This window comes from Protomyctophum parallelum (genome assembly GCF_964188405.1).
Source record: "Protomyctophum parallelum genome assembly, chromosome: 20".
Classification (NCBI taxonomy): domain Eukaryota; kingdom Metazoa; phylum Chordata; class Actinopteri; order Myctophiformes; family Myctophidae; genus Protomyctophum; species Protomyctophum parallelum.
The window spans coordinates 1158453-1184765 of record NC_139718.1 but is presented as its reverse complement, the minus strand read 5'-3'; the positions used below and the strand labels follow the sequence as shown (position 1 = coordinate 1184765).

Below are 26313 nucleotides of genomic sequence, written 5' to 3'. Positions count from 1 at the left end.
ACTTTCCCATTGCAGTTTCGAGTTCTTCTAGGTCGAAGGGTTTGGTTTGAGGGCTGGCTGATTGTGGTTGGTCTGATACCACTGTGCGATGGTATTCTCCTGTGGGTCGGCGGCGTTGTTGGTTATGACTGTTGGCCACCAGTTGTGATGCAACAGAGTTCGCTGTGACCGTTGTGAATTTTGGGTGGCTCCCTGAGGTCCTTGATCGCCATTGGGTCCAACAGTGGTCATTGAAGCGTGCACACACACATGCACACATGCACCTACACACGCACAGGCGCACATGCGTATGCACACCTGGACCTTTAAATGAACAACAACACAAAAACTAAGGCACTGGTGTCGGACTTCTGGTTTACCGGAACGGCGTTCAACTCCCTGCAGTGCCCTGCTCAATGTGTTGTATTTCATTCATTGGTCCATGGTCTCAGAGGTCATTGAGCGGTGCGCGATTCTTCATCATTGTTGAGGATTTAAAAAAAGGCGAAAACCAAGGAAAAGCAAAAGGCTATAGTCCATGGTCACGGACTGCATACTGGTCAAGGTCATTCATACTGGTGAAGATCATTTACTAGTCTTATGAAGGTCATTTATACTGGTCACGGTCATTTACTAGTCTCATGAAGGTAATTTATACTGGTCAAGGTCATTTACTAGTCTCATGAAGGTAATTTATAATGCCTTCCTGCTGTTATTTGTCATGTTGGTGTTCTCTATATCTTTTCGTCCTGGGCATGACGTTAAACTGTTCCGTTCGAGAGGACCGGCGACCCTCGAATGTAAACAGCCACGAAAGGAAACTATGTGTGTGTGAGGTGTTCTCTATCATTTCATTCCAGTACTACTACTTTGGGTAGTGGCTGGACGTTTGTGTAGATATTGAAAAGGAGGGGGGCGAGCACGCTACCTTGTGGGAGGCCGTTCTTTTTGGGCTTTCTGTTTACTCCTCTGGTCATTTAACTGGACATAGAAGCGCCTGTTGTTGAGGAGGCTTGTGCTGACCATTGTGCGGTGTTGGACAGTGTCGTAGGCAGCAGAGAGATCTCTGAATGCTGCTCCAGTTATTTGTTTTCCCTCAAACCTGCATAGTTGGGTTTGTGTGTGTCTTTCTTTTTCTGTCTTTCTTTCTTAGGACGGAGATCAAGGTAGACGCCGTTGGAAGGCTCAACACAAGCCGATGCCCCTAGAGATCCATCCAAAAGCTTCCCTCAGGGAGCCCAGCAAGCCAGCTAGCCAGCAAGCCTGCCCAGTCAGCCAACGTAGCCAGTCAGCTCCGCCAGTCAGCCAGTGTAGAAAGTCAGGCTGCCAAGCCAGAGCATATCAGCCCTTACAGTCAGCCATTGCAGCCATACCAGCCTTGCTCAGTCAGCTCAGCCAGGCCTCTCTCGAGGCCTGGCTCTCTGTCTGCCTGGCCCGGTCTGCCCTGCCCTGCCTTGCAGCAACAGAACCAGCCTTTCTGGCAAGCCAGCCAGCTCAGAATGCGAGCTGAGCAAGCCAGTGCACCAGCAAGCCCAGACTAGGTTACCGCAGCCTTACTGTGCAGCCACAGCCACTCAGCCCAGACCAGCAGGAGCTGGCCAGGCTCCAACCCTTGCAGCGCAGCCTTAGGCCGGATAGTCCCCCTGCCTGCACTTTGTTGCCTTCCTGGCCTGTCTGCCTGCCTAGGCGCCTCGGTCTTCCTGTCTGTCTGCCTTGGCCTGCCGGTCTGAAACTGGTTTAGACTAACTGCGTGCTTGCCAGCTGCGCTGGCTTGCTGAGCTCGTATTCTGAGCTGGCTGGCTTGCTAGCAAGGCTGGTTCTGTTGCTGCAAGGCAGGGCAGGGCAGACCGGGCCAGGCAGACAGAGAGCCAGGCCTCGAGAGAGGCCTGGCTGAGCTGACTGAGCAAGGCTGGTATGGCTGCAATGGCGGACTGCAAGAGCTGATATGCTCTGGCTTGTCAGCCTGACTTTCTACACTGGCTGACTGGCGGAGCTGGCTGGCTGCGTTGGCTGACTGGGCGGGCTTGCTGGCTAGCTGGCTTGCTGGGCTCCCTGAGGGAAGCTTTGGGATGGATCTCTAGGGGCATCGGCTTGTGTTGAGCCTTCCAACGGCGTCTACCTTGATCTTCATCCTAAGAAAGACAGACAGAAAAAGAAAGACACACACAAAGTCAACTATGCAGCTTCCACATGAGGAAGGCAGGCAGGAAGGCAGGCAGGCACTAGCTGCCTGCGTGCTTGCTTCGCCCTCCAGTTTCTGCTCCAGTTATTTGTTTTCCCTCAAACCCATCCTCAATGTGTTGGGTGAGGTTGAGCTCTGTCCAGCACAGGCCGGGACGGAAACCAGCTTGGTCTTTAGTCAGCTTGGTGTCTATGAGTGGCATGAGGCGTTGGAGTAGCAGCCTCTCTTGTAGGTGATGCAGAGAAGGGAAATGGGTCGGTAGCTCTTTGAGGATGATGGGTCTTTGCCAGGTTTGGGGATTGCAACCACTTTGGCCTTTCTCCAGACAGAAGGGATGGTTTTCTGTGCCATGCATGTGTTCAGCATCCCCACGAGCCAGGTCTTTGCGTTAGGTTCCAGGTGCTGTATAATTTCTGCCAGTATGTCATCAATCCCTGCTGCTTTTCCGGGTTTCAACTTTCCCATTGCAGTTTCGAGTTCTTCTAGGTGGAAGGGTTTGGTTTGAGGGCTGGCTGATTGTGGTTGGTCTGATACCACTGTGCGATGGTATTCTCCTGTGGGTCGGCGGCGTTGTTGGTTATGACTGTTGGCCACCAGTTGTGATGCAACAGAGTTCGCTGTGACCGTTGTGAATTTTGGGTGGCTCCCTGAGGTCCTTGATCGCCATTGGGTCCAACAGTGGTCATTGAAGCGTGCACACACACATGCACACATGCACCTACACACGCACAGGCGCACATGCGTATGCACACCTGGACCTTTAAATGAACAACAACACAAAAACTAAGGCACTGGTGTCGGACTTCTGGTTTACCGGAACGGGGTTCAACTCCCTGCAGTGCCCTGCTCAATGTGTTGTATTTCATTCATTGGTCCATGGTCTCAGAGGTCATTGAGCGGCGCACTATAGTGCGCGATTCTTCATCATTGTTGAGGATTTAAAAAAAGGCGAAAACCAAGGAAAAGCAAAAGGCTATAGTCCATGGTCACGGACTGCATACTGGTCAAGGTCATTTATACTGGTGAAGATCATTTACTAGTCTTATGAAGGTCATTTATACTGGTCAAGGTCATTTACTAGTCTCATGAAGGTCATTTATACTGGTCAAGGTCATTTACTAGTCTCATGAAGGTAATTGTCTCCACCAGGCCGAAGGCATGGGGGGAGAGTATGTTTTATAATGCCTTCCTGCTGTTATTTGTCATGTTGGTGTTCTCTATATCTTTTCGTCCTGGGCATGACGTTAAACTGTTCCGTTCGAGAGGACCGGCGACCCTCGAATGTAAACAGCCACGAAAGGAAACTATGTGTGTGTGAGGTGTTCTCTATCATTTCATTCCAGTACTACTACTTTGGGTAGTGGCTGGACGTTTGTGTAGATATTGAAAAGGAGGGGGGCGAGCACGCTACCTTGTGGGAGGCCGTTCTTTTTGGGCTTTCTATTTACTCCTCTGGTCATTTAACTGGACATAGAAGCGCCTGTTGTTGAGGAGGCTTGTGCTGACCATTGTGCGGTGTTGGACAGTGTCGTAGGCAGCAGAGAGATCTCTGAATGCTGCTCCAGTTATTTGTTTTCCCTCAAACCTGCATAGTTGGGTTTGTGTCAGTGTGTCTTTCTTTTTCTGTCTTTCTTTCTTAGGACGGAGATCAAGGTAGACGCCGTTGGAAGGCTCAACACAAGCCGATGCCCCTAGAGATCCATCCCAAAGCTTCCCTCAGGGAGCCCAGCAAGCCAGCTAGCCAGCAAGCCTGCCCAGTCAGCCAACGTAGCCAGTCAGCTCCGCCAGTCAGCCAGTGTAGAAAGTCAGGCTGCCAAGCCAGAGCATATCAGCCCTTACAGTCAGCCATTGCAGCCATACCAGCCTTGCTCAGTCAGCTCAGCCAGGCCTCTCTCGAGGCCTGGCTCTCTGTCTGCCTGGCCCGGTCTGCCCCGCCCTGCCTTGCAGCAACAGAACCAGCCTTTCTGGCAAGCCAGCCAGCTCAGAATGCGAGCTGAGCAAGCCAGTGCAGCAGCAAGCCCAGACTAGGTTACCGCAGCCTTACTGTGCAGCCACAGCCACTCAGCCCAGACCAGCAGGAGCTGGCCAGGCTCCAACCCTTGCAGCGCAGCCTTAGGCCGGATAGTCCCCCTGCCTGCACTTTGTTGCCTTCCTGGCCTGTCTGCCTGCCTAGGCGCCTCGGTCTTCCTGTCTGTCTGCCTTGGCCTGCCGGTCTGAAACTGGTTTAGACTAACTGCGTGCTTGCCAGCTGCGCTGGCTTGCTGAGCTCGTATTCTGAGCTGGCTGGCTTGCTAGCAAGGCTGGTTCTGTTGCTGCAAGGCAGGGCAGGGCAGACCGGGCCAGGCAGACAGAGAGCCAGGCCTCGAGAGAGGCCTGGCTGAGCTGACTGAGCAAGGCTGGTATGGCTGCAATGGCGGACTGCAAGAGCTGATATGCTCTAGCTTTTCAGCCTGACTTTCTACACTGGCTGACTGGCGGAGCTGGCTGGCTGCGTTGGCTGACTGGGCGGGCTTGCTGGCTAGCTGGCTTGCTGGGCTCCCTGATGGAAGCTTTGGGATGGATCTCTAGGGGCATCGGCTTGTGTTGAGCCTTCCAACGGCGTCTACCTTGATCTTCATCCTAAGAAAGACAGACAGAAAAAGAAAGACACACACAAAGTCAACTATGCAGCTTCCACATGAGGAAGGCAGGCAGGAAGGCAGGCAGGCACTAGCTGCCTGCGTGCTTGCTTCGCCCTCCAGTTTCTGCTCCAGTTATTTGTTTTCCCTCAAACCCATCCTCAATGTGTTGGGTGAGGTTGAGCTCTGTCCAGCACAGGCCGGGACGGAAACCAGCTTGGTCTTTAGTCAGCTTGGTGTCTATGAGTGGCATGAGGCGTTGGAGTAGCAGCCTCTCTTGTAGGTGATGCAGAGAAGGGAAATGGGTCGGTAGCTCTTTGAGGATGATGGGTCTTTGCCAGGTTTGGGGATTGCAACCACTTTGGCCTTTCTCCAGACAGAAGGGATGGTTTTCTGTGCCATGCATGTGTTCAGCATCCCCACGAGCCAGGTCTTTGCGTTAGGTTCCAGGTGCTGTATAATTTCTGCCAGTATGTCATCAATCCCTGCTGCTTTTCCGGGTTTCAACTTTCCCATTGCAGTTTCGAGTTCTTCTAGGTGGAAGGGTTTGGTTTGAGGGCTGGCTGATTGTGGTTGGTCTGATACCACTGTGCGATGGTATTCTCCTGTGGGTCGGCGGCGGTGTTGGTTATGACTGTTGGCCACCAGTTGTGATGCAACAGAGTTCGCTGTGACCGTTGTGAATTATGGGTGGCTCCCTGAGGTCCTTGATCCCCATGGGGTCCAACAGTGGTCATTGAATGGTGCACACACACATGCACACATGCACCTACACACGCACAGGCGCACATGCGTATGCACACCTGGACCTGTAAATGAACAACAACACAAAAATTAAGGCACTGGTGTCGGACTTCTGGTTTACCGGAACGGGGTTCAACTCCCTGCAGTGCCCTGCTCAATGTGTTGTATTTCATTCATTGGTCCATGGTCTCAGGTCATTGAGCGGCGCACTATAGTGCGCGATTCTTCATCATTGTTGAGGATTTAAAAAAAAGGTGAAAATCAAGGAAAAGCAAAAGGCTTTAGTCCATGGTCACGGATCGAATACTGGTCAAGGTCATTTATACTGGTGAAGATCATTTACTAGTCTTATGAAGGTCATTTATACTGGTCAAGGTCATTTACTAGTCTCATGAAGGTAATTTATACTGGTCAAGGTCATTTACTAGTCTCATGAAGGTAATTTATACTGGTCAAGGTCATTTACTAGTCTCATGAAGGTAATTTATACTGGTCAAGGTCATTTACTAGTCTCATGAAGGTAATTTATACTGGTCACAGTCATATACTGGTCACGGTCATTTGTACTGGTGAAGGTAATTTATACTGGTCAAGGTCATTTGTACTTGTCAAGGTAATTTATACTGGTCAAGGTAATTTACTAGTCTTATTGAAGGTCATTTATACTGCTCAAGGTCATTGATATTGGTCAAGGTCATTAAGTGGCACGCTATAGTGCGCGATTCTTCATCATTGTTGAGGATTTGAAAAAAGGTTAAATCGCAGAAAAGCGAAAGGCTAAAGTCCATAGTCTCGGAGGGCTTAACAAAATGTGTGGTGCTATACAGGCCGTTCTGGAAAATTTGGGGCAGAGGTTCATCGTTGGCATCCAGGGAGTGTGTGTGCAAAATTTGGCATCGACCGGGTTAATGGTGCTGGAGATTAGCTGTTAACAAACTGACTCACACACACTCTCCCCATGGCTTTGGCCTGGTGCCATACCGTTATTAATTATTGCCTACAATGTAAATTGTGAAATTACTTTACTGTTGAAATGCGAAATTTACATTTCAACGAATGGACCTCGTACAACAAAACAAAAACTAAGGCACTGGTTGTGGTACTTCTGGTTTACCGGAATGGGGTTCGACTCCCTGCCGTGCTCTGCTCAATTTGTTGGATTTACATGGTTCATTTTTATTTTCTGCTCATTCTGTTGCCTTTTCATAGATGATAACCCCCAGGTTCTTTACTGTGTTTGCATACTATGAAACTATAAAACCATGGGCTATAGACCATACCGTACGGCAGGGGTAGGCAACCTTTTTGACATGAAGTGCCATGATATTTTTCCTTGATACTCAAAGTGCCATAGTAATAAATTCCCTTAGTCAATAGTACATTTCCACGGTTTCCACATATTTATTGTCCAATTTGTGTTGCTACATGTCATGCATATTTCCACATTAGAACAGTTATAAACTCAGTGCAATATGTCCACATTAGAACAGTTATAAACTCATAGTTTCACATCATGACAGAACAGACTCTTTTTGTTTTAAATAAAATAAAATAAAACAAAACTCAGTGCAATATTTTCAGAAGTCTCTTGCTCTCCTTTTTAACTAAAATAAAATAAACATGAGTCATAGATCAGTGCAATATTTTCAGAAGTCTCTTGCTCTCCTTTTTAACTAAAATAAAAGTAACAGGAACTGTCATAGATCAGTGCAATATTTTCAGAAGTCTCTTGCTCTCCTTTTTAACTAAAATAAAAATAAAAGTAACAGGAACTGTCTTAGATCAGTGCAATATTTCCAGAAGTCTCTCTCTCTCTTTAACTAAAATAAAATAAAAAACAGGACAGTGCAATATCTTGTTATAAAAAAAGAGGCCATGTTGCAGCCTACAGAAAATAAAGAATGCCTACCAGTCAGTCAGTGTGATCCCTGGCCCTGTTTTCCTTTGCTAAGCTCCGTTATCTGGGGGTTATAATTGGTCACTTTCAGTTGCACACATGCTTCAGAGCGGTCAACAGTCAAACGACTGCGGGAGGGGCTGAGTACGTCCTTCATGTGTGAGAAGATTTGCTCACAGAGATAGGTTGAACCGAAGACTGATAACAGAGCCAATGCAACGTTCTTGAGGCAGCAGAATTTGTCTGGTACGGATAGATGTACACGTGTAGATGCAGGCTGAATGATTTTTCACTGCAGTATAGTTTCCAACTCTTTGCGTAGCTCTGCAAACTTAGTCACCCATAGTGCTGAACTTTTTAGTTCAATCAGCTGCATTTCCAAATCCTGTGTGCCCAGCCAGTCTATCAGAGATTAATCAAACTCGTGTCCATCAAAGCTGTCAGGCTTGATCAAAAAAGAGAACATGTCGCCATATTTCCTAAAGTCCACAAATCGTCTCAAGAACTCAGATTCCAGGTCACCGATGTATTTGCCGATCCCAGTATCGATGCGGTGCTCGCGGTGCTCAGCCTCGGCCTCCGCTGACAGCTTCAGTACGAGCTCCCCTACGTGCTTGAAATAGCGGAAAACGGAGGTCGCAATGTCTTTTTTAAAGACTGGCAGCTTGCCGACAAAAGTAGCCCACGTTTCATACATGTCCAAAACCGTTTGACCCGCACCTTGTAACTGGAGATTGAGCTCGTTCAGATGCCCAGTGATATCAGCCAGAAACATGAGTTTCATCACCCACTTCTCATCCTCCAGTTCTGGGTAGTTTTGGCCCTTTTCCACAAGGAAGGCTTTTACAGCGTCAAAACAGCCTACAAATCTCTCCAACACTTTCCCACAGCTGAGCCACCTAACTGCGCAATGGAGAGGGAGATCTTTGTATGTGCTGTCCATTTCCTCGAGTAGGGACTGGAACTGGCGGTGTGTGAGAGCAGATCGCTTAACTATGAAGTTAACAATTTTGGTCACTGTATCCATAACCTTATTAAGATCAGAATTTGACATTGTTGCACAGAGGTTTTCTTGGTGTATTATGCAGTGTAGTTTCATGATGGGGTGGCCGACTGCATCCTCAATCAATTTGACAGCTCCTATGTTTTTCCCAGTCATGGCAGCAGCGCCGTCTGTTGTCACTGCAAATATTTTCTTGATATCAACCCCTCGTTCCTTAACCTTTTGTTGTGTCAGGCATTGGTTTTAAGCAGCAAAGTTCTTCTCTTACAGTCGAATCACAGTATTTTGCCATTACTGCCAAACGTGGCATGTCATTTATATCCACGCTCTCATCAAGTGCAACACTAAATACAGAGGCATCTTTCAACCCAGCAGTTTGCTGTGAATTAACATTTTCTGCCATTTCTTCTATGCGTCGCTGGACTGTTCTGGCAGACGTGGGGATTTCTTTTATTCTGGACTTGATTGTCTCTTTATTTGGCAAGCCATCAAACAAAGCATCTGCACTTAACTGGAACGCCTCTTTGATGTATTCACCGTCGGTGAATGGCTTACCACGTTTTGCGATGCAGTGGGCAATTTGATAACTTGCTTCAGTGCCATGGTGTTTAGCAGTGGAAAAAGCTTTCAGTGTGTTGGTTTGCTTGTCGTAAGCGGACAGAGCTCTTTTTATTGCCTCCGTCTTGTCTGCCGTATCTTTGAAAGATTTTTCGTATCTATAGTTTCAAAGTGACGCTTAACGCTTGACGTCCGACACACAACATTCTCAAGACATAAAACGCAGACAGCGCGATCTTGCTGCTGAACAAATCCATATTCATCTCTCCATGTGGGCTGGAATGCTCGGGAATCTAATTTGGCCTTTTTAGCCATCTTTGTAATGTTGTCTCACACGGAGCCACAGCATGCAGTCGCACATGCATCACACACCGGCGTCCTGCGAATATGACGTAATGTTAACAGCCCCGCTCCGTGAGTTGAAAACAGCCAATCTACAAGCTCACAATGCGTCGCATATAGGTGAGCAGCACCTAGGTATAAAACTCAGCATGAATACTGCAGAAGGTATAATTTATTTTACAACATGCACATGGAGGGGACTTGCAATTAATTTATTTATTGAAAAAAAAAAAAAAAAAAAAAGATTCTCCCAGAATCTGGCAGCGTGCCAGCATTACACTCATCATGTCTGTCTGCCTGCCTGCCTGCCTGTCTGTCTGTCTGTCTGTCTGTCTGTCTGTCTGTCTGTCTGTCTGTCTGTCTGTCTGTCTGTCTGCCTGCCTGCCTGCCTGCCTGCCTGGAGCGTTAGTGCGCATGCGTGCGCCGCGTGCTGTTGTCATGGTTGTCGTCATAGCAACCGACGCCGGTCAGCCTCAGACAGACGACAACAGACAACATGGTGAGTGTGTGTGTGTGTGTGTGTGTGTGTGTGTGTGTGTGTTTCTGATGTTTGAGTTTATTCTAATAACGTTCATTAATTAGCATCTCATTAATATGCACGTTTCTGATCCTTAACGATAAGGCGTAGCTGTGTTTAATGTATCTGACGTCATTATAACGGTTCTAATGATAATAATAATATAACGCTGCTGTTAGCGTTAGCTTGGACTGCTAAGCACTGTGCAGTCTACACTGTAGTCTACACTGTAGTCTACACTGTAGTCTACACTGTAGACTACACTGAGTCTACACTGTAGTCTACACTGTAGACTACACTGAGTCTACACTGTAGTCTACAGACCTCCGAAATCTACAAGCTCACGCTGTGAGATCTGCAATATTTTCGGACAACCCAGCTAATCCACACACCACGTACCATGCATGCGTGACGTTACTTACAATATAGACGGATGAGGAGAGATAACATGGTGTTGGTACCATTAGGAGAGATAACATGGTGTTGGTACCATTAGGAGAGATAACATGATGTTGGTACCATTAGGAGAGATAACATGATGTTGGTACCATTAGGAGAGATAACATGATGTTGGTACCATTAGGAGAGATAACATGATGTTGGTACCATTAGGAGAGATACCATGATGTTGGTACCATTAAGAGATATAACATGATGTTGGTACCATTAGGAGATATAACATGATGTTGGTACCATTAGGAGAGATAACATGATGTTGGTACCATTAGGAGAGATAACATGGTGTTGGTACCATTAGGAGAGATAACATGATGTTGGTACCATTAGGAGAGATAACATGATGTTGGTATACCATTAGGAGAGATAACATGATGTTGGTACCATTAGGAGAGATAACATGATGTTGGTACCATTAGGAGAGATAACATGATGTTGGTACCATTAGGAGAGATAACATGATGTTGGTACCATTAGGAGAGATAACATGATGTTGGTACCATTAGGAGAGATAACATGATGTTGGTATACCATTAGGAGAGATAACATGGTGTTGGTACCATTAGGAGAGATAACATGATGTTGGTACCATTAGGAGAGATAACATGATGTTGGTACCATTAGGAGAGATAACATGATGTTGGTATACCATTAGGAGAGATAACATGATGTTGGTATACCATTAGGAGAGATAACATGATGTTGGTACCATTAGGAGAGATAACATGATGTTGGTACCATTAGGAGAGATAACATGATGTTGGTACCATTAGGAGAGATAACATGATGTTGGTACCATTAGGAGAGATAACATGATGTTGGTATACCATTAGGAGAGATAACATGATGTTGGTATACCATTAGGAGAGATAACATGATGTTGGTATACCATTAGGAGAGATAACATGATGTTGGTACCATTAGGAGAGATAACATGATGTTGGTACCATTAGGAGAGATAACATGATGTTGGTACCATTAGGAGAGATAACATGATGTTGGTACCATTAGGAGAGATAACATGATGTTGGTATACCATTAGGAGAGATAACATGATGTTGGTACCATTAGGAGAGATAACATGATGTTGGTACCATTAGCAGAGATAACATGATGTTGGTACCATTAGGAGAGATAACATGATGTTGGTACCATTAGCAGAGATAACATGATGTTGGTACCATTAGGAGAGATAACATGATGTTGGTACCATTAGCAGAGATAACATGATGTTGGTACCATTAGGAGAGATAACATGATGTTGGTATACCATTAGGAGAGATAACATGATGTTGGTATACCATTAGGAGAGATAACATGATGTTGGTATACCATTAGGAGAGATAACATGATGTTGGTACCATTAGGAGAGATAACATGATGTTGGTACCATTAGGAGAGATAACATGATGTTGGTACCATTAGGAGAGATAACATGATGTTGGTACCATTAGGAGAGATAACATGATGTTGGTATACCATTAGGAGAGATAACATGATGTTGGTACCATTAGGAGAGATAACATGATGTTGGTACCATTAGGAGAGATAACATGGTGTTGGTACCATTAGGAGAGATAACATGATGTTGGTACCATTAGGAGAGATAACATGATGTTGGTACCATTAGGAGAGATAACATGGTGTTGGTACCATTAGGAGAGATAACATGGTGTTGATACCATTAGGAGAGATAACATGATGTTGGTACCATTAGCAGAGATAACATGATGTTGGTACCATTAGGAGAGATAACATGATGTTGGTACCATTAGCAGAGATAACATGATGTTGGTACCATTAGGAGAGATAACATGATGTTGGTACCATTAGCAGAGATAACATGATGTTGGTACCATTAGGAGAGATAACATGATGTTGGTACCATTAGCAGAGATAACATGATGTTGGTACCATTAGGAGAGATAACATGATGTTGGTACCATTAGCAGAGATAACATGATGTTGGTACCATTAGGAGAGATAACATGATGTTGGTACCATTAGCAGAGATAACATGATGTTGGTACCATTAGGAGAGATAACATGATGTTGGTACCATTAGGAGAGATAACATGATGTTGGTACCATTAGGAGAGATAACATGATGTTGGTACCATTAGGAGAGATAACATGGTGTTGGTACCATTAGGAGAGATAACATGATGTTGGTACCATTAGGAGAGATAACATGGTGTTGGTACCATTAGGAGAGATAACATGATGTTGGTACCATTAGGAGAGATAACATGATGTTGGTACCATTAGGAGAGATAACATGATGTTGGTACCATTAGGAGAGATAACATGATGTTGGTACCATTAGGAGAGATAACATGGTGTTGGTACCATTAGGAGAGATAACATGATGTTGGTACCATTAGGAGAGATAACATGATGTTGGTACCATTAGGAGAGATAACATGATGTTGGTACCATTAGGAGAGATAACATGGTGTTGGTACCATTAGGAGAGATAACATGATGTTGGTACCATTAGGAGAGATAACATGATGTTGGTACCATTAGGAGAGATAACATGATGTTGGTACCATTAGGAGAGATAACATGGTGTTGGTACCATTAGGAGAGATAACATGGTGTTGGTACCATTAGGAGAGATAACATGATGTTGGTACCATTAGGAGAGATAACATGATGTTGGTACCATTAGGAGAGATAACATGATGTTGGTACCATTAGGAGAGATAACATGATGTTGGTACCATTAGGAGAGATACCATGATGTTGGTACCATTAGGAGATATAACATGATGTTGGTACCATTAGGAGATATAACATGATGTTGGTACCATTAGGAGAGATAACATGATGTTGGTACCATTAGGAGAGATAACATGGTGTTGGTACCATTAGGAGAGATAACATGATGTTGGTACCATTAGGAGAGATAACATGATGTTGGTACCATTAGGAGAGATAACATGATGTTGGTACCATTAGCAGAGATAACATGATGTTGGTACCATTAGGAGAGATAACATGATGTTGGTACCATTAGCAGAGATAACATGATGTTGGTACCATTAGGAGAGATAACATGATGTTGGTACCATTAGGATATATAACATGATGTTGGTACCATTAGCAGAGATAACATGATGTTGGTACCATTAGGAGAGATAACATGATGTTGGTACCATTAGCAGAGATAACATGATGTTGGTACCATTAGGAGAGATAACATGGTGTTGGTAGGAGAGATAACATGATGTTGGTACCATTAGGAGAGATAACATGATGTTGGTACCATTAGGAGAGATAACATGATGTTGGTACCATTAGGAGAGATAACATGATGTTGGTACCATTAGGAGAGATAACATGATGTTGGTACCATTAGGAGAGATAACATGATGTTGGTACCATTAGCAGAGATAACATGATGTTGGTACCATTAGCAGAGATAACATGATGTTGGTACCATTAGCAGAGATAACATGATGTTGGTACCATTAGGAGAGATAACATGATGTTGGTACCATTAGGAGAGATAACATGGTGTTGGTACCATTAGGAGCGATAACATGATTTTGGTACCATTAGGAGAGATAACATGGTGTTGGTACCATTAGGAGAGATAACATGATGTTGGTACCATTAGGAGTGATAACATGATGTTGGTACCATTAGGAGAGATAACATGGTGTTGGTACCATTAGGAGAGATAACATGATGTTGGTACCATTAGGAGAGATAACATGATGTTGGTACCATTAGGAGAGATAACATGGTGTTGGTACCATTAGGAGAGATAACATGATGTTGGTACCATTAGGAGAGATAACATGATGTTGGTACCATTAGGAGTTACCCCTGGAACCCCCTCAGGGACCCCCTGGACCCCCCTCAGGGACCCCCTGGAACCCCCTCAAGGACCACCAGTCTCAGTCTAAAGCAGTGTTGATTTTGTCGACTAAAACTAAGACTAAGATAAAAACTAAATGGAAACTAAATGAAAACTAAGCTATGATGACTAAAACTAACTAAATATACTGACAATTTCGTCAACAAATAAAAACTAGACAAAATTGTTAGGAAAGGACTAGTGGACAAGAGATCCAGTCATTTTACACTTGGTTGCGTGCTGACAATAGCAGATCTACAAGCTCACAACGCGTCGCAGAGGCTTGTAGATCGGCTATTTTCAGCTAGTGAAAAAAACAGTCATTACGACGGCATCAAGGCCCGCCAAAACACATTTTGTTCGACTAAATCAACAGTAGATTTAGTCGACTAAAATCTTATGGTATTTAGTCGACTAAAACTAGAGTAACACTGAAACATTCCAGGTGACTAAAATGTGACTAAAACTAAAATGTGTTTGTTTGCAGAATAAAGCCACTACCATCAAAGAAGCTCTGGTGAAATGGGTGAGTGATTTACATATTCACATATTCATAAAATAATAGCATATATAATCATGAGTTATTTACATATTTACATATTCATAAAAATAATATTATATATAATTATGAGTGATTTACATATTTACATATTCATAAAATAATATCTGTGTGTTGTTCCATAAATCAGTGCTATTGAACACCCTTTACGTCTGTGTGTTGTTCCATAAATCAGTGCTATTGAACACCCTTTACGTCTGTGTGTTGTTCCATAAATCAGTGCTATTGAACACCCTTTACGTCTGTGTGTTGTTCCATAAATCAGTGCTATTGAACACCCTTTACGTCTGTGTGTTGTTCCATAAATCAGTGCTGTTGAACACCCTTTACGTCTGTGTGTTGTTCCATAAATCAGTGCTATTGAACACCCTTTACGTCTGTGTGTTGTTTCATAAATCAGTGCTGTTGAACACCCTTTACGTCTGTGTGTTGTTTCGAAAATATTGCACAAATGGAAAGTAGTAAAAAGTGCTTTGGACAAAACCTCTTAACTCCATTGGACCCTCAAACTGTCTGCTAAAGCAGCTAACTCCACCACCTCTCCCCCTCTCAAACTGTCTGCTAAAGCAGCTAACTCCACCACCTCTCCCCCTCTCAAACTGTCTGCTATAAAGCAGCTAACTCCGCCACCTCTCCCCCTCTCAAACTGTCTGCTAAAGCAGCTAACTCCACCACCTCTCCCCCTCTCAAACTGTCTGCTATAAAGCAGCTAACTACACCACCTCTCCCCATCTCAAACTTTCTGCTATAAAGCAGCTAACTCCACCACCTCTCCCCATCTCAAACTTTCTGCTATAAAGCAGCTAATGTGAGGGATTTACACATATTCATAAAACTGTGTGTGTGTGTGTGTGTGTGTGTGTGTGTGTGTGTGTGTGTGTGTGTGTGTGTGTGTGTGTGTGTGCGTGTGTGTGTGTAGGAGTCGTCATCAGGAGAGAAGGTCTCTGAAGCCACAGCAGTGAAGTTGTACAGTCAGACTCCTCCCATCGAGAAGATGGACGCCTCCCTGTCCACGCTGGTCAGCTGTCAGTGAGTATTGATTGGTTGATTGATTGATTGAACAGTCAGACTTTGTGCGCCCTGTCAAGGCAGAAATAGCACATCTACAAGCTCACGCATTGTGGATAGACTGAATGATCAACTAACCCAGCAAGATAGTTTACATTTAACCACTATACTCTTAACTTGAAACTTCATCATGTAATCTCTATGATAAAATACAACAGAGTTCTTTATTAATTAAAATGAGCATATGGATATTTTGTGGCGTGGTGCTATGTTGTCTTCCTGGCTTTGGGGCGAGGCATTTCTTGGCCGTTGGTGTGTGATTGTTAGTGATGGATTATTATTATTATTATTATTATTATTATTATTATTGTTATGGATGCTCCCATCAGGTTGGTGTGTGATTGTTAGTTATGGATTATTATTATTATTATTATTATTATTATTGTTATGGATGCTCTCATCAGGTTGGTGTGTGATTGTTAGTTATGGATTATTATTATTATTATTATTGTTATGGATGCTCTCATCAGGTTGGTGTGTGATTGTTAGTTATGGATTATTATTATTGCGGGCTCGCCACAGCGAGCACACAATAGTTATTGCCAGTCTATATTTATTCCGCTTCTTTATTCTTCTTTATTCCACCCTTTTTTTTGCGACCTAACTACTTCCACATACTTTATGCTAGAAATGTTGTTCAAACTTCAAACTGTTCAGCTCTTTGCAGTGATGTGTGCTTGTTTTGTTTTTTTTACAAAGTTTTATACTTTTTATACTTTTTAACTTTTTAACTTTTTTTTACATTCTTTATAGTGAGAGTCGATGGAAGAAAGGTCCCATTTTTCACAGTTAACTTTTTTGAGCTCTTATTACTCCGTCATACTTTCACTTTGAAACTTCATTCAAACTTTATAATGTTCATCTATCTTTGAACTTTAATTGGTGAAAAAGTTGTTTTGAAAAAGTTTATACTTTTTAAAATATTTAACTTTATTTATAGTTTTTTCCTCCCATTGACAATGTATGGGATTTATCTCTAAATCAACCTCACTTTTGCAGCCTCATTACTCTGGCATACTTTGTCGTAGAAACGTGATTTAAACTTTAGAAAGCTCACACGACTCTGGACTTTTTCGTGGTTCAAACCGTATTCGAATACGTTAAACGGTTTTTCCGAAATCGCAGTTCAATCGCAGGCCGTTTCGCCTAATTAGTGCCAACTTAGAGTGCGGGGCTTCTTTCACTAGAGTGCGTGAACAGAAAATCTTTCCTTGAAAATTTACCAAACAAATTGCCGTCCCGGCCAAAATATTCACTTTACACGCATGTTCTTTGGTCATTTTGTAGCCACACATGTCCTCTTTCACACAATGTGACCACCAAAACACAGAGACATACAGAATGTGAACTACAGCCTTTTAAGTGACACAAATACAGTCAAGCTGCTCATTGACATCCATTGTAAAATCCTTACGAGGAAATTATCGCGATGACAATTCTTAACTCGCTCTTATAACCACATTTTCGATCCTACCAACACCACAATCGCACATGGTGTACCTCAATATCTCAGGCCACTCACAGCGAAAAAAATATTTGCATTCGACTTTTACTTTTTGCGATCGGGCAATTTGTTCGGGCATAGTTTCCCCCCATTCAGGACCATTGTAAAATAGCAGACCTTCAAGTTGCGCGCCACTTTGTCTTTTACACTTCCACAGCTGAGACATATAAGGGCTTAATTACAGGGCTGAAATTAAAGTTACAAGATCTCAATGAGTTGCTCTGCGATACCTTGTGGGCTTGTAGGTCTGCTATTTGTGCAATTGGATGGCCTTTACACAAGAGCACGCACGCACGCACGCACGCACACACACACCCTGTCTTCCTATTGGTTGCCCTTTACACAGCTCTCGCAAGCGCACGCACGCACGCACGCACACACACACCCTGTCTTCCTATTGGCTGGCCTTTACACAGCTCTCGCAAGCGCACGCACGCACGCACACACACACGTTTATAAAAAAAATATTTTCAAAATAAAAAAATAAAAAAAAAAAAGAAAAAAAAAAATAACATTAAACAAAATATATATATATATTAAAAAAAATGAAAAAAATGAAAACAAATGAAAAAAATGAAAACTTAAAAATAAAAAACTTTTTTCTTTTTTTTTTTACTTAAAAAGAAAAAACTTCAATTTTTTTGATTTCTTTTTTTTTTTTTTTACATTTAAAGAATAACTTTTAAAAACACTTCTACAACTTCCACATACTTTATTCTGCTTAAACTATAGTTTTTACAAATTTTCATACTTTTTTTTAACTTTTACTTCAGCTTTAATGCATTTTCTACTTTTGTTTACAATATGCTACAGTCCCGAAATTTTGATTATGGATTTAGACCACCAATGGTAACACCATTACTCCGGTCCCCGAGTTTCAAACTTGACACGGCAATAACTTTATACAAAGCATTTTACGCGAGCCCACGCAGTTTCTACAGGAACTGCTTTCTAGTTATTATTGTTATGGATGCTCTCATCAGGTTGGTGTGTGATTGTTAGTGATGGATTATTATTATTATTATTGTTATGGATGCTCTCATCAGGTTGGTGTGTGATTGTTAGTGATGGATTATTATTATTATTATTGTTATGGATGCTCTCATCAGGTTGGTGTGTGATTGTTAGTGATGGATTAATATTATTATTATTATTATTGTTATGGATGCTCTCATCAGGTTGGTGTGTGATTGTTAGTGATGGATTATTATTATTATTATTATTATTGTTATGGATGCTCTCATCAGGTTGGTGTGTGATTGTTAGTGATGGATTAATATTATTATTATTGTTATGGATGCTCTCATCAGGTTGGTGTGTGATTGTTAGTGATGGATTAATATTATTATTATTATTATTGTTATGGATGCTCTCATCAGGTTGGTGTGTGATTGTTAGTGATGGATTAATATTATTATTATTGTTATGGATGCTCCCATCAGGGTTTTTGGGACCAAAACCGAACGCTGATTGTTTTTCTCATGATCGTCCGAAACCGACACGTCCGAAACCGATACCGATCTTGTGAAATGTTGCAAATTTTAATACTTCCAAGATGATTATATGTCAAAACTGTTCCTGTGTGTGTGGAGGAAGGGGAGAATGTTTATACGTATATATATATATATATATATATATATGTGTTATACTCTATATCTGATTGACATTTATACCACTTAAATGGTGTAAAAGATCAGTTTCTCCAGATAGGGTAAATTGCCGATCACAGATAGGGTAAATGCCGATAACCAATGGCTGGCCGATTATCGGAGCATCTCTCGTTACAACGGTAATATGTTGTATAAGAATGAGTTACAATGGTAATATTATGTTTTATAAGAATGAGTTACAATGGTAATATTATGTTGCTCCAAAACTGTGGAATGCACTTCCCATTGCAGTCAGAACTGCAGCATCACTCCCAATCTTCCGCCGTAGTCTGAAAACCCACCTTTTCAGACTCCATCATGGCCCATAGCACTTACCCTACCCCCTTAGATAGCATTTCTGTAGGCTTAGATAGCATTTGATACAGACTTATAGCATGTTATGTAGACAGCACTATAATTGTATTGTATATAGTCATAGCACGCCATAGTACATAATGTATAGCATAGTAGTATATATGTATAGTTTATATGTATAGTCTCATAATATAGATATGCCACTGTTACTTCCTTAGCTTACGCATGTTTCATGATAAATGTTTTTATGTGATGTATTCCCATGCTTTTGTTCTTGCTTAATGTAAATCGCTCTGGATTAAGAGCGTCTGATAAATGCCTAAATTGTAAATTGTAAATTGTTGTATAAGAATGAGTAATGGTAACATTTAGTAATGGTTTCATTCATCTCGTTACAATGGTAATGTGTTGTATAAGAATCAGTAATGGTAACATTTAGTAATGTTTTCATTTTCAAAAATGTGATTCTTCTGAACAACTCGCTCCACATCAAACCTATTCTGGTGGACTGTAACTGTATCTCTGTCGCCCCCTTCAGGAGACTGTCACTGTCCACTAACTGTATCTCTGTCGCCCCCTTCAGGAGACTGTCACTGTCCACTAACTGTATCTCTGTCGCCCCCTTCAGGAGACTGTCACTGTCCACTAACTGTATCTCTGTCGCCCCCTTCAGGAGACTGTCACTGTCCACTAACTGTATCTCTGTCGCCCCCTTCAGGAGACTGTCACTGTCCACTAACTGTATAGAGAAGATCGCTAACCTCAACGGCCTGAGTGAGTGCACGCACGCACACACACACACACACACACACACACACACACACACACACATACACATACACAATTACACACGCACGCACGTACACACGTACACACACACACACACACACACACACACACACACACACACACACACACACACACACACACACACACAGAGACGCATTCATTCTAATACAGTTTTGTTTGTTCTTCCAGAGAATCTGAAGATTTTATCACTGGGAAGAAACAACATCAAAAACCTCAATGGACTGGTGAGATACAACGTGTGTGTGTGTGTGTGTGTGTGTGCGTGTGTGCGTGTGTGTGTGTGTGTGTGTGTGTGTGTGTGTGTGTGCGCGTGTGTGTGTGTGTGTGTGTGTGTGTGTGTGTGTGTGCGCGCACAAATGCACAAAGTACATTTATGTACGGGAACCAAAAAAAACAATAAATATACGGGCATAATTATGCGAAGGCTAGTTCACGTCAGTGTTGATTTCGTCGACTAAAACTAAGACGAAAAATTTTCGTCGACTACCTTTTTTCACTGACTGAAACTAAATAAAAACTAAATGAAGACGAAGCTATGATGACTAAAACTAAGACTAAATATACTGACAATTTCGTCAACAAATAAAAACTAGACTAAAATGTTAGGAAGGGACTAGTGGACAAGAGATCCAGTTTTATGCTGGGTTGCATGCTGAAAATAGCAGAGATTGTATATCTGCTATTTTCAGCATGCAACCAAAGTGTAAAATATGTCATTACAACGACACCAAGGCCTGTCAAAACACATTTTAGTCGACTAAATCAACTGTAGATTTAGTCGACTAAAATCGTATTGACATTTAGTCGACTAAAACTAGACTAAACACTACAACATTCCAGGTGACTAAAATGTGACTAAAACTAAGTGGAAAACTATTCAGGAGACTAAATGACTAAAACTAAAATAGAAATTTGCTGCCAAAAACAACAGTGGTTCACATCCCAACATGTGCAGGACGGTGTTGGATTGTACATGTAATATGTAGAGTATTATTACTATAACTGTCTATTGAGTCTACTAAGAACTAAGATGAGAGAACATTATTACTCCAGTTTTGGCATCACTGCACTGGCTTCCGCTTGTTTTTAGGATTGATTTTAAAATTATTTTACTTGTCTATAAAGCCCTCAATGGTCTCGCACCTTCCTACCTACATGACTGCCTGTCTAAATATGTCCCAAACCTTCCTACCTACATGACTGCCTGCCTAAATATGTCCCAAACCTTCCTACCTACATGACTGCCTGCCTAAATATGTCCCAAACCGCCCCCTAAACCGCCCACTGCTGGCCTGCTCGCTTTGCCTAAAAAAATGGCAACTAAAAAATACGGGGAAGCAGCTTTTTGCTTCTAGGGGCCGTCGGCATGGAACAAGCTCCCACTGTACCTTCGTCAGGCAGCCTCTGTAGACATTTTTAAAGCTCAGCTCAAGACCCACTTCTACAACATTGCTTTTAAGTGATCTTATATTTTTTGTTATTCATGTCCTCACTGTATTGCATTACTGCTTGTTTTTTAATGTCGTTGCCTTGCTTTTCTTTTATTCTCCATTGCTCTGTAAAGCACTTTGAGCTGCATTTGATGTCATGAAAGGTGCTATACAAATAAAGTTTTATTATTATTATTATTACTGTTGGACTGATGTGTGTGTGTGTGTGTGTGTGTGTGTGTGTGTGTGTGTGTGTGTGTGTGTGTGTGTGTGTGTGTGCGTTGCGTGCATGCCCACTAGGAGGCGGTAGGGGACACGTTGGAGGAGTTGTGGATCTCCTACAACCTGATCGAGAAGCTGAAAGGAATTCACGTCATGAAGAAACTCAAAGTTCTCTACATGTCAAACAACCTGGTGAAGGAGTGGGGTGAGCTCTACTCTGTTCTAGTTCTACATGTCTAACCCATTCTGACCTGAGATCAGATTCATACGATGGTTTCCACTGGACACACATTGGTCTGATTGACCCATTCTGACCTGAGATCAGATTCATACAAGGTTTCCACTGGACACACACTGGTCTGATTAACCCATTCTGACCTGAGATCAGATTCAAAAAATGTCAGTCGCTCTTCGATTTTTCAAAAATAGCAGACCTACAAGCTCGTAGCGCGCCACTCGGTGGCGCGATATGAGCTTGTAGATCTGCTATTTTTAAATAGCTAAAGCATAACATGATGCTGACACCAAAATGGGTGCCCGGTCAGAATGGGCTAATAACTACTGTACTGTACTGGGAACGCTTTTTGGTGTTTTAAGCATTATGTTATAATTTTGCTATTTTTTTGAAAGATCTAGAAAATGTGGCGCAAATCTTTGAATGAATTTTTCCAATGGAAATATCCTAATAAATGCGGTGGTATATTATAATCTGGGACTAGTTTATCTAGGACTAAATCTCGATATCAAAATGCGTTAAAGCCACAATAACAAAAGTGCAATAAACAAAACATAGACATTAAGGTGCGATTAAAAGCCAAAGAATAAAGGTGTGTTTTTTATAGCTCTACATTTTAGCAGTGAATACTTTTTTTTTTATATATATATTTTTTATCCCACGATTTTGTAACCCATTTTTCACCCCTGTGTCAATCATCTAATGTGATCCTGGGCTCTACACACCCTCCGCCAACCTAGTCCCCATATATGGGGGACAAGGGGAGACCAACCTAGTCCCCATATATGGGGGACAAGGGGAGACCAACCTAGTCCCCATATATGGGGGACAAGGGGAGACCAACCTAGTCCCCATATATGGGGGACAAGGGGAGACCAACCTAGTCCCCATATATGGGGGACATGGGGAGACCAACCTAGTCCCCATATATGGGGGACAAGGGGAGACCAACCTAGTCCCCATATATGGGGGACATGGGGAGACCAACCTAGTCCCCATATATGGGGGACATGGGGAGACCAACCTAGTCCCCATATATGAGGGACATGGGGAGACCAACCTAGTCCCCATATATGGGGGACAAGGGGAGACCAACCTAGTCCCCATATATGGGGGACAAGGGGAGACCAACCTAGTCCCCATATATGGGGGACAAGGGGAGAGCAACGGACTTGAACTCATGCTTCCTTCATGCCTGAGTGTCCAAGTTGCTCCTTTACACCTGACAGGGGGGAGTTTCCCTGGTTGGACGTAGCGCGTGGAAGGAACACGTTATTCCAACCAGTTAACAGTGAATACATTATGTTTAGATGCCTAAACCTGATAAACTCTCTTAGAAACGAGGCAGAGTTTCGAGTGATTTTAATAAAATGAGGATCCCGACCCGAACGGCTCTCGGGTCCTGAGTATTTGTGTGTGTATAATTATGTAATGCATTGTGCGTCTGTGTGTGTCTGTGTGCGTGTGCGTCTGTGTGCGTGCGTGCGTGCGTGCGTGTGTGTCTGTGTGCGTGCGTGCGTGCGTATGTGTGTGTGTCTGTGTGTGTGTCTGCGTGCGTCTGTGTGCGTGCGTGCGTGCGTGCGTGCGTGCGTGCGTGTGTGTGTGCGTGCGTGCGTTCCAGGTGAGTTCGTGAAGCTAGCAGAGTTGGCGTGTTTGGTGGATCTGGTGTTTGTGGGAAACCCTCTGGAGGAGAAACACCAGACTGACGGAACCTGGATGGACGAGGCCTCCAGGAGACTGCCCCGCCTCAGGAAACTAGACGGTGTGTGTGTGTGTGTGTGTGTGTGTGTGTGTGTGTGTGTGTGTGTGTGTGTGTGTGTGTGTGTGTGTGTGTGTGTGTGTGTGTGTGTGTGTGTGTGTGTGTGTGTGTGTGTGTGTGTCTGTGTCTGTGTCTGTGTCTGTGTCTGTTTCTGTGTGTGTGTGTGTGTGTGTGTGTGTGTGTGTGTGTGTGTCTGTGTGTCTGTGTCTGTTTCTGTGTGTCTGTCTGTCTGTGTGTGTGTCTGTGTCTGTCTGTGTCTGTTTCTGTGTGTGTGTGTGTGTGTGTCTGTGTCTGTGTCTGTGTCTGTGTCTGTCTGTGTGTGTGTGTGTGTGTGTGTCTGTGTCTGTGTCTGTTTCTGTGTGTCTGTGTGTGTGTGTGTGTGTGTGTGTGTCTGTGTCTGTCTGTGTCTGTTTCTGTGTGTGTGTGTGTGTGTGTGTGTGTGTGTGTGTGTGTGTGTGTGTGTGTGTGTGTGTGTGTGTGTCTGTGTCTGTGTCTGTGTCTGTGTGTGTGTGTGTGTGTGTGTGTGTGTGTGTGTGTGTGTGTGTGTGTGTGTGTGTGTGTGTGTGTGTGTGTGTCTGTGTCTGTGTCTGTGTCTGTGTGTGCGTGTGTCTGTGTCTGTGTCTGTGTCTGTGTCTGTGTCTGTGTCTGTGTCTGTCTGTGTGTCTGTGTCTGTTTCTGTGTGTGTGTGTGTGTGTCTGTGTCTGTGTCTGTGTCTGTGTGTGTGTGTGCGTGTGTCTGTGTCAGTCTGGCTGTCTGTCTGCCAGGCCTGTGTCCGGTTTGTAATTGTTTTTTTTGTTGTTGACGAAATTAATGTATTTGCATTTTTGTGCGCTTTTTTAATGCACTACGTGCTTTCTGAAATTGTCACTAGAGCTTCACTGTATATCATATATGAGTTTCACTCATATCATATATGAGTGGCGTCATTTTCGCCAGTGAAAAAAGGCAGTCGACCAACATTCTTCATCGTAGCTTTTATCACGGAAATTAACACTGGTGAGTGTGTGTGTGTGTGTGTGTGTGTGTGTGTGTGTGTGTGTGTGTGTGTGTGTGTGTGTGTGTGTGTGTGTGTGTGTGTGTGTGTGTGTGTGTGTGTGTGTGTGTGTGCGTGCAGGTACTCCTGTCATCAAACAGGAAGAAGAGGAGGGCGAGACAGAAAGCTGAGGAATCATTCCAGTGTTTTTCTCCTTTTTTAATATATTTAATATATTTTTATCACGTTGGTGTTTTTTTGCATGTTGGTGTATTTTTGATACCATGGAATCACACAAAGCACAACAACGTCATGTGATCTCAGAGGAGTTGGTAATTATGACGTTTGTAATAATAATAATTATTATAATAATAATAATTTAATATCGAGCCTTTGTAAACAAAATGTCCGTCCTTTCAAGGCCGTCCCATGTTGTGTAAGTTGAACGTCCGCAATTACATTTTCTTATTGAGTAAAAGTGTTGGCATCAAAATGTACTTAACCCATTCTGACCTGAGATCAGATTCATACGAGGTTTCCACTGGACACACACTGGTCTGATTAACCCATTCTGACCTGAGATCAGATTCATACGAGGTTTCCACTGGACACGCACTGGTCTGATTAACCCATTCTGACCTGAGATCAGATTCATACGAGGTTTCCACTGGACACGCACTGGTCTGATTAACCCATTCTGACCTGAGATCAGATTCATACGAGGTTTCCACTGGACACGCACTGGGTCTGATTAAAAGTACAAAAGTATGTTCCAAGTTTTCAAATGTCTAAAAATCACCTGGAAAAATTGCATTAAATTGAAGTACAAACAATATTTTCCTCTGTTATAAAAATACTGTAAATTGGAAATACTCGCAATGAGGCAATGCTAAAGCCTACTGTAACTCTCACATGTAGCACAAACAACCATTTGTGGACTGTATACTGTATCTGTTGTCTCTCTATTGTCTATTTTTGTCTTTTTTAACTTTTACAACTTTTACTGTGCTGTCCGTTTCAGTTGGTCCATTAAAGAAACTTAACACTTTGACTGTATAATTAATTCATCTTTTAACCTCCTGTTAAAGAAACTTAACACTTTGACTGTATAATTAATTCATCTTTTAACCTCCTGTTAAAGAAACTTAACACTTTGACTGTATAATTAATTAATCTTTAACCTCCTGTTAAAGAAACTTAACACTTTGACTGTATAATTAATTAATCTTTAACCCCCTGTTAAACTGCAGGTGTTTTTCACTAACCTTTGAAGAATCACCTCCATTCCAGCTTAACCCATTCTGACCTGAGATCAGATTCTAACGCACAGTCAGAAGAATGGAGGTTCTTTAACCCATTCTGACCTGAGATCAGATTCTAACGCACAGAAGAATGGAGGTTCTTTAAAATAGCACGACTGCCCTAGTGTCGGGGAAACTAATCCATGATCGGTCGATGAAAAACAGAGCCGATCGTATCGCGCCACGTTGTCCCAATTCACCCTTTTGTCAGCCTTCTGATTGGTCCCTGACTGACCCCTGTGTCAATCATCTAATGTGATCCTGGGCTCTACACACCCTCCACCAACCTAGTCCCCATATATGGGGGACAAGGGGAGACCAACC

The 26313-nt window shown here is 43.0% G+C and overlaps 1 protein-coding gene across 1 annotated transcript; it reads left to right on the top strand.

The window, feature by feature from the left end:
* The first annotated feature begins 14660 nt into the window (after positions 1 to 14660).
* dnal1 (dynein, axonemal, light chain 1) lies at positions 14661 to 24944 on the top strand. The gene is made up of 7 exons (XM_083792543.1): positions 14661 to 14690; positions 15643 to 15752; positions 19978 to 20033; positions 20238 to 20293; positions 21800 to 21926; positions 23578 to 23718; positions 24830 to 24944. Exons 2-7 carry the CDS (start codon positions 15718 to 15720, stop codon positions 24877 to 24879), a joined length of 465 nt encoding a protein of 154 aa, XP_083648669.1. The 5' UTR covers positions 14661 to 14690; positions 15643 to 15717; the 3' UTR covers positions 24880 to 24944.
* Positions 24945 to 26313: the final 1369 nt, after the last annotated feature.

Excerpts from the sequence above, each read along its gene's own strand:
- dnal1 (XM_083792543.1), top strand. The coding sequence starts at position 15,718 with ATGGACGCCTCCCTGTCCACGCTGGTCAGCTGTCA. Across the intron at positions 15,753-19,977 it reads TCCACGCTGGTCAGCTGTCA|GAGACTGTCACTGTCCACTA; the intron begins GTGAGTATTGAT and ends CGCCCCCTTCAG. Across the intron at positions 20,294-21,799 it reads TCAAAAACCTCAATGGACTG|GAGGCGGTAGGGGACACGTT; the intron begins GTGAGATACAAC and ends CATGCCCACTAG.